General features: G+C 47.0%; 1 protein-coding gene across 1 annotated transcript in view; it reads left to right on the forward strand.

The window, feature by feature from the left end:
• Window positions 1-3,963, forward strand: part of LOC310785732 (GON-4-like protein) — a gene marked incomplete at its 3' end in the record, with an annotated part of 40,856 nt that extends 36,893 nt beyond the window's left edge. The window contains exons 16-18 of the mRNA XM_083646865.1: window positions 2,559-2,721; window positions 3,551-3,814; window positions 3,902-3,963. Of these exons, the coding sequence (XP_083502991.1) occupies window positions 2,559-2,721; window positions 3,551-3,814; window positions 3,902-3,963 (489 nt within the window). The remainder of the gene's footprint in view (window positions 1-2,558; window positions 2,722-3,550; window positions 3,815-3,901) is intronic.
• Window positions 3,964-9,737: the final 5,774 nt, after the last annotated feature.

The raw sequence follows: 9,737 nt of genomic DNA on the forward strand, positions 1-9,737 counted from the left end.
CTAACTTCAATGGACTAAAATAATTTAATCATGCAGCACTTCTAGACTTTCTAAATGTTATTGGACCAAATGGATCAAATTCTGAGAGCAGGGCTGTGTTGAGAAGCAAGCATATGTATATATATATATATATATATATATATATATATATATATATATATATATATATGCCCCTGACGTCAATTCAAATAGTAACGTAGAGTGCCAATGACGTCTAAAGACGTCAATTGCGTTTTTTGACGGTGGGACGTGGATCAAAGCCTGATGCATCTCCTGTAAAAATAGGGGGGATGTTGAAGGTGTATAAGCTATTTTACGGACCCATTAGGTGGCGACAGTGCTCTCCAGATTAGAGAAAGGTGAGGAAAAACAGCAGAAGAAGCCGTGATGAAACGGAAACCGATGCATGCTGGAGCCAGAGCCTTATAGATTGCTCTGGCTGGAGCTAACGTTAGCTGCGAACAGCAGCCAATCCGCCCCCACAACTGAGCCCCTCTGTCTCTGCTGCGATAGTTTCTCCACACGATTAGCCGCCAGAAAAGGAGCACCCGACACCGAAAAGCCAAACCATTCTCAGCGGGGACTGCTGAGAATGGTTTGGCTTTATGGTGTCGCGCTGGGAGCCGGCGCACAAAAACGGCGGAGCGCTCCGAAAATAGACGCTGGTGCGTGTTAGGCTGTGTGTTAGTGTGGGGATGAGTTTCTCCCAGCTCCGGCATGCAGGCTGTGTGTTAGTGTGGGGATGATCGTGCATTCCTTTATAACTGGGGACTGGTAATCTTACGACTTCAAAGGTCATGAGCTGGGCGGTGACGTCATCAGAGCTGGTATTTCCCATTCCAAACTCGTAGGAGCCTCGGCAGCCCCAACCTCAAAAATCCAAGATGGCTGCGCCGCGCAACAACAGTAGTAGTAATCGCAGTAATATTGTTTAGCACTTCTGTTTTGTTTGTGTCTCATTAAATCAGCTGTACACACAGCACTGCCTAACTTCTATCTGTGTGGACATGAGGCTGCAGTGTTTATATGCGCAAAATGCCGCGAAATGCCATGTTGTCAATTGTTATTGCTAACAATGGCTAGCCTGGCTAGCGACTGGATCTGACCAATGAACAGTGAACTTCCCAGCTCAAGTTTTCTGCAAATGGAACGCTAACAAAATGGATGTGATGTCATTTAGCCTCCACATCCCAGTTATTTTGCGATAAAGGAATGCACCATGAGTTCCAGCATGCAGAGATTCGAGCAGAGCCACCAGAGACACTCCCACGGAGGAGGAGTTTGCAGTTGAGGGGGGTGGGGCACGCAGGGCACCACACAACTACACCACGTCACTACATCAGAAAATATTAGCTTCAGAGTCAGTGATGTGCTTGAAATGCTTCATTTCACAAAAGGCTCATTATCTCAGGTTCTAGTTTGAAACATCTGTTTCTGGTGAAACCAACCTCTGTAATACTGCTGATAACTAAAGAACGGAAAATGATATCAATAAACCTTTTTTTGCTGATGATACAAGAGAGTCTCATCGTTCTTTGGGCGTGTTCGGTGTTTACATAGTAATATCACACAATATTCTGTGGGTCTTGAGAAATCACTGAAAACGCTCTGAAAGGGCTGGCACTGGGAGCATCCGTTTTCCAGAAATGGCTGGCACTCAATGAGTTAAGGAACGTACGTGACCATAATTTATTTCAATGTCCACTATCAAGAGTAATTCAGTGTTTGCGGTGTGGGAGAATCGAGCTGTCAAAAGGGAACAAAAGGCTCGCTCCTGGCCAATCCCGGTGCTCGACTGCTGCGTAGGCGAGTGCAGGGTGTGGTCTGCCCAAATCTGTGGTGGGATCCATAAAGACGCCCCAAAGACGGCATCAACATGACAGAAAGGCTTTCAGGTTAAGAAGACGCAGGACATCATGTGGGCGTGTCTTCAGTCATTAATGAGACTCTGGGCGGGGCAATGTACTGTATATTACATTAGATTACATTCATACTGTATATGATATAGATATTGTGATATGAGACTAGATATCGTCTTAGATTTTGGATATCATGATATGGTGATATGGAAGTGTTTTCAAAGGCTGCATTACAGTAAAGTGATGTCATTTTCTTTTCTTTTCTAGCTGTTCTGTTATAGTCGTCATTATATCAACATTATTGTTGATTCTTTATCAAAGATCTTATTGTGTAAATATTTAGTGAAAGCATCAATATTCATCCTTACAACTTACAATACTGTCTCAATATTGATATAGAGGAATAAAGAAAAAACAAGACATTTGGGACATGTGGGTTTGACTTATAACTGAACATTTAGCCCACTTCGTATAAAATACCGGGATATATAGATATATATAGTGTATCGCCATTCAGCCTAAAATACAGAGATATGAGTTTTTGTCCATATCGCCCCAACCTAAATGGAATCTTCTATAAGAAAATCATGTCATCAAAATATTGTCTCGTTCAGAATAAGGTCCACAGTGGGATTATTGCAGTCCATGCAAACACTGGCACCTTTATTCACCCCCCCCCCCCTTCCCTCCCCCCTGCAGTTTGAGTTGGAGCTGTTTGCTAAGAGAGGGGAGGCATTGGCCGGTCTCTCCAGCTGCTTCAGAGCCTGTAACCTGCAGGGGGCGCTGCAGCTGCTGGAAGAGCTGCAGCGCTGTCCTGTGGTGTACAGGCCATGCCCCCCCCAGCCCGACGCACAGGGACGTGGTGAGTCAACACACAGCATGACCTCATCGCACACAGCATGACCTCATCGCACACAGCATGGCCTCATCGCACACAGCATGACCTCATCGCACACAGCATGACCTCATCGCACACAGCATGACCTCATCGCACACAGCATGACCTCATCGCACACAGCATGGCCTCATCGCACACAGCATGACCTCATCGCACACAGCATGACCTCATCGCACACAGCATGACCTCATCGCACACAGCATGGCCTCATCGCACACAGCATGACCTCATCGCACACAGCATGACCTCATCGCACACACAGCATGACCTCATCGCACACAGCATGACCTCATCGCACACAGCATGACCTCATCGCACACAGCATGACCTCATCGCACACAGCATGGCCTCATCGAACACAGCGTTACCAGGGGCGGCTGTGGCTCAGGAGGTAGAGCGGGTCGTCCACTAATCAGAAGGTCGGTGGTTCGATCCCTGGATCCATGTCGAAGTGTCCTTTGGCAACACACTGAACCCTAAATTGCCCCCGATGGCTGTGCCAGCACCCTGCATAGAGTGAAACACCTGCTTTCCACCTGCCTTTTTATGGTCTATTGAAAATCGACTACAATGACATGCTGTATACTAATGTGTGTGTGTGTGTGTGTGTGTGTGTGTGTGTGTGCGTGTGCGTGCGTGTGCGTGCGTGCGTGTGCGTGTGTGCGTGTGCGTGTGTGTGTGTGTGTGTGTGTGTGTGTGTGTGTGCGTGTGCGTGCGTGTGCGTGCGTGCGTGTGCGTGTGTGCGTGTGTGTGTGTGTGTGTGTGTGCGTGCGTGCGTGCGTGCGTGTGTCAGTGCGGACCTACCCGGTGATGCCCGCGGAGCTGGCCTGGCTGTTTGTCACGCGGCCGGTGTTCCTGTACCCTGAGCTGCTGCCCCGCTGCAGCCTGGACCCAGCTCTCTACCGCCCCTGCAGGACGCAAGCCTTCACTGTTGCCGAGGACTGGTACTGCAGCACGGCCTCTTTACGTTCTGTGTCAGAGTGTTGCTGTGTGGTGGGCGTGTCTCTGAACCCTAGGATCCGCCTCTTTATGTTCTGTGTCAAAGTGTTGCTGTGTGGTGGGCGTGTCTCTGAACCCTAGGATCTGCCTCTTTATGTTCTGTGTCAGAGTGTTGCTGTGTGGTGGGCGTGTCTCTGAACCCTAGGATCCGCCTCTTTACGTTATGTGTCAGTGTTGCTGTGTGGGGTGGGCGTGTCTCTGAACTAGAGCTGGGTATTGGTTAAAATTTCAAGAATCGATTCGTTTCCGATTCACAAAGTTCGCCACCGTAGTTGTTTACAAGCTAAGCCTATCAGCGTGCTCCTAACGCGAGCTCTATACCGGTAGTACAGTCTTCACTTCATGTCAGCTGTCAGCCTGTCAATCAGCTGTCAATGCGGTTTGTTGCCACACAATAAACCAGCGGTTTGTTCCAAGCCAGTGTGATCCTTGACTCACTCTCACACGGCAGCCAATCAGCGTTGAACAGCGAGCGACTGATGCCAGCGTAATTTTGCTCGAGTTGGGATATTTCATCTCGGGCGACGAGCATATTTTCTCTCTATCGCTCTGTCTCTGTCGTTCGAGCGCCCAGCGATTTTTCTCCCGAGCGAATATACGCTCAATCGCTCGTTTGCATTGACTTTGTATGTAAACTCGATGCCAGCGAAAAACGTTAATAAGTCGGTGTGAAATGAATGCAGCTTTAGAGGAGTTAATCTGATGTTTGTCCTGATGGGGGCGCGACAACTACAGGTCACGACCAGACCTGACATCTGACTTACTGATTGGTCCAAACCTGGAAGAATGAAGGAAGGAAGGAAGAATTCCCACCAGTGGAACAGAACACATCACTCACCCAGCCAGGCCACTGTGCTTACTACTTACTGTTCTGATCTGCTGTAGAATGACACCTGTTTCTCCATATGGGGCGTGTGTGTTTGTTTGTTTTGGGGGTTATGGTCTATTTAAAGTCCCGAAAAGTGATCGTGTGTGTGTGTGTGTGTGTGTGTGTGTGTGTGTGTGTGTGTAGTCTCCTGGTGCTCGGGCTGAGGAACATGGAGGAGTGCAGTGACCCCACTAAGCAGGTGTGTGAGTTCCTCCTGAGGAAGCCTCTGGTCCAGACCCGACGAAGAATCATGCAGTGCTGCAGGCCGGGCTGCCCCGACAACATGGTCAAGGTACCACACACACACACACGCACACACACACACGCACGCACGCACACACACACACACACACACACACACACACACACACACACACACACACACACACACACACACACACACAAGAGATGGGGACATGGACTTGCGACTTTGAGTCAAGTGACACAGTGCCTTGAGACTCAAAAGACTTGAGACTCGATTCAGACTCGAGATTTGGGACTTGTGAACACTTTTTTTTATACATCAACATTAAGGAAATGTCTACTAATACTAATGTAAACTAATCAGTGTTGATACTGTATGCTAATAGGTAAATGAGTGAGGCTAATACAGTACATGCTTTGAATTCCTTAGTTTTAGTGTTCTAAGCCAGTGGTTCTCAACCCGTCGGGCCCCGCACCGGTGCTGGTCCACAAAGCATTTGCTGCCGAGCCGTGAGGAAGCGATATGATTCAACAGGGAGAAAGAGACGGAGCGAGTGACAGAGAGCATGAGAGAGAGACACAGAGGGAGTGAAACAGAGAGAGAGAGACACAGAGGGAGTGAGACAGAGAGAGAGAGACACAGAGGGAGTGAGACAGAGAGCGACAGAGAGACACAGAGGGAGTGAGACAGAGAGCGACAGAGAGACACAAAGGGAGTGAAACAGAGTGAGAGAGAGACACAGAGGGAGTGAAACAGAGTGAGAGAGAGACACAGAGGGAGTGAAACAGAGAGTGACAGAGCATGAGAGACAGAGGGAGTGAGACAGAGAGCGACAGAGAGACACAGAGGGAGTGAGACAGAGTGAGAGAGAGACACAGAGGGAGTGAAACAGAGAGTGACAGAGCATGAGAGACAGAGGGAGTGAAACAGAGAGCGACAGAGAGACACAGAGGGAGTGAAACAGAGTGAGAGAGAGACACAGAGGGAGTGAAACAGAGAGTGACAGAGCATGAGAGACAGAGGGAGTGAGACAGAGAGCGACAGAGAGACACAGAGGGAGTGAGACAGAGTGAGAGAGAGACACAGAGGGAGTGAAACAGAGAGTGACAGAGCATGAGAGACAGAGGGAGTGAAACAGAGAGCGACAGAGAGACACAGAGGGAGTGAAACAGAGTGAGAGAGAGACACAGAGGGAGTGAAACAGAGAGTGACAGAGCATGAGAGACAGAGGGAGTGAAACAGAGAGTGACAGAGCATGAGAGACAGAGGGAGTGAAACAGAGAGTGACAGAGCATGAGAGACAGAGGGAGTGAAACAGAGAGTGACAGAGAGAGAGTGAGAAGACAGACAGACAGAAGAGAACGAGCCATAGATGTAATTGAAAGTAAAAAAGACAGACACAAGGAGAGGATCATAATAAAACATCACCCTGGGTGATGTTCTCCCCAGTCAACACTGTGGAGTCCTTCCACTTCCTGGGATCCATCATCAGCCAGGACCTAAAATGGGAGCTGAACATCAGAGCTCTCACCAAGAAGGCACAGCAGAGGATGTACTTTGTGCAGCAGCTGAAGAAATTCAAAGTGCCAAAGGCCACGATGGTGGACTTCTACACCTCCATCGTTGAGTCCATCCTCACCTCCTCCATCACCGTCTGGTATGCTGCTGCCACTCTCAAAGACATCAACAGACTTCAGCGCATCATCCACTGCGCTGAGAGGATAATCGGATGCAACCTGCCATCCCTCCAGGACCTGCATGCAGCCAGGACACTGAAGCGGACACTCCCCCACGGCAAGAGACTGAGGTCTGCCAAGACCAGAACCACCCGCCACAAGACCAGCTTCTTCCCAACCGCCATCAGCCTCACCAACAAGGCCCGGAAACCCCTTCCACCAAGGGCCTCACCAACAAGCCCCCCCCCCCCCCCCCCCACACACACACACACACACACTCACTATCTCCTCCTAAACTCAACTGAACCCCCCCATAAAACTGGAACTCATACTGCATATAATTTAATGCCTGTTTAACTGGGACTGTAAATTCATGTAAATTCCCTGCACATTAATGCCTATTTAACTTAGCCTGTAAATTTCATGTACATTCAATGTAAACTCTTATTTAACTCCGACTGTAAATTAATGTAAATCCACTGCCTATTTAACGTATATTTAACTCAGTCTGTAAATCTCATGTAAATCCAACGTAAATTCATATTTATCATCCACAGAACACTTCACCACTCATGTACATATTGTATATATTTACTCGATTTGATTAGATTTGATTGCACTTGCAACTTTGCGATTGCCGTTAGTTATCTTCCTACTTCTTATCCCTGTATATTGATGTAACCACTACGCTGCATACAGACACTAAGACAAATTCCTCATATGTAACTTGCATACCGTGACAATAAAAGTGATTCTGATTCTGATTAAAAAGAGCCCACGCTGGATCGGTTTGCACGTCAGGTTACAATGATTCAAGATTCAAGATTTTTTATTGTCACTCCGTAGTACAAGTATCACGTGTGAAATTCTTGTGCTGTAGACTCCGTTACAACATAGTGCAAAAAATAAAAAAAATAAAAACAAGAGGCAACAAGCAATAAAGCAGTAAGACACGCCACAGACAGTGGTGTATTCACTGCACATATATTATGTGCAAATGGCATGAACATACTTTAAACATAATTAAACATAATAACATTCTGTTAGGTGCAAATAGCATATACCTAATTAAACATACTATTGAACATTAGTCATACGTGATGGTAGCAGCTGCAGTGCGGTACAGTACGGCTACTACACTATTTGTATATGTTAACTCATTCACCGCCAAAGACGTCTTTGACGTGTTATCAGAAATAGCCATCCACGCCAAAGACGTGTTTGACGTGTTTTTGTTTTTATTAGTACAGCGCGTAGTTCAAAGACTTCCCCAGCCTGTGACATGTTATCAGGTCCCTAAGTCAAGCCGACAACACGTGAACAAACACATACCGCAGCTGTTGTTTTGAAATTGAGCAGGAGGAAAACAGAAAACGGATAAACGCTTCCTTCTGCAGACAGGAGAAACGCCATTGAAACGCCCCTCGGCGCGCTGCACGAGCTGGTCGCCTTCCTGTGTGCCAGCCGGGAGAAAACAGGAGAAAGTAATCCAGAGATGTGTTTGATCATCGGAGGAATGAGGAAATGATCGATCAGTTTGACGGGTAATCCAGAGGGCGGTGAGGACGTGTTGAATAGCCGAGGGGAAAACGGGAACGATCAAACAGCAGGGAGTATAGGACAGGGAGACATGGACGAGGACGGGTGGACCAGAACAAAACAAAATAAACACACGAACAGCTAACAAGGCAGAAGCGGCAGTCACAGCAGCAGACGCCAGCAGTACTCAGACCCGGAAACAACGTAACGAAGATAAAAGGGGGATCGTGTGTGTGTGTGTGTGTGTGTGTCTGTCTGTCTGTCTGTCTGTCTGTCTGTCTGTCTGCACACTCACTCACACTGAGTAAACTGTATTGTTGAATGTAAAAAAAGCACTTGTATATGTATGTACATGTATATATATATATATATATATATATATTTTTTTTTTTTGTCATTTGTGTCATAACGAATAATATTTACATGTCTGATGTCAATACAGTTCAAAATAAAAGAATTGAGAGTGAGTTCTGCCTGAGATTGTATGATTTACAAAAACGCCATTTTCTGCAATTTGTCTTCTCAGAGAGACCTTTTTGGTGAAAACAGGGTGTATATAAATGGCTATAAGTAGAGTACAGAACATGCTAAAAGCTCACTTTTTTTTTCCTGGTGAACCCAGAGACGTACATCTTCATTTTGAGGTATTGCAAATCACTTTGGTGCTAATAGATAATTTACTGTGGGTCTTGAAAGATGACCAACAATTATGAAAATCTTTGGCCTGTGCTAAATATTGGCAGTCCTAAACTGGCCATGAATGAGTTAAGGAGTCTCGTGGCCTGTGAGAAGAAACTGTCCCACAAGCGATTTGTGCGTGCTCTTGGGACCCTGTATCTTCTCCCTGAGGGTAGCAGGGAGAACAGGCTGTTGTGGCGGTGGTTTGTGTCTTTGATGATCTTCAGGGACCTCCTGAGGCACCGCTGGTTATATAGTTCCTGCAGTTCTGGCAGCTCACATCCTGTTACGTGCTGGGCCGCGCGCCTCACCCTCTGTAGCGCCCTGCAGTACAGTTCCCGTACCAGGTGGTGAAGCAGCCAGTCAGCAGGCTTTCAATGGTGCCTCTGTAGAAGTCCCTAAGGATTTCTGGCCTTAGCCTGAATTTCTTCAGGCGCCTGAGTCCGTGTATTCGCTGTTGGGCCTTTTTGACAACAGTGGCGGTGTGACCGGCCCAAGTCAGGTCCTGGTGGATGTTGACTCCCAGGTACTTGAAGCTGTCCACCCTTTCCACCACTGTGCCGTTGATGGTGATTGGGGGGGGGTGCGCCCCCCCCCCCCCCTCCTGTAGTCTACAATGATCTCTGTCAACAATGCACCTCTGTTGTGTAGTAAAACAAATGACAAAGTGAAATCATAGTGTTTGTGCGGTCACATTAGTGATTTGCAATTGTGCTTATACTATATTCATGCGAGGAAAATACCTATTTGATATTGTATCCAAACATATGAACTATGTGTTATGCGTTCAATATCCATTAAATTCTATCCTTAACAACCTTATGTCTCCTTATTTTCCTATAACGAGGTGTCAAATTCAGCTTCTCAACTTCAACATCTTAACAGTCATTTGCGATCAAATCTAGCAATGACATATTTTAAAATACCCATTTATGTGTGCGAACAGTAGATACCAGTGTGTGTGTGTGTGCGCGCGCGCGCACACACACACACAAACATGCACACACACACACGC

The sequence above is a fragment of the Poromitra crassiceps genome (genome assembly GCF_964638095.1).
Source record: "Poromitra crassiceps genome assembly, chromosome: 11".
Lineage (NCBI taxonomy): Eukaryota > Metazoa > Chordata > Actinopteri > Beryciformes > Melamphaidae > Poromitra > Poromitra crassiceps.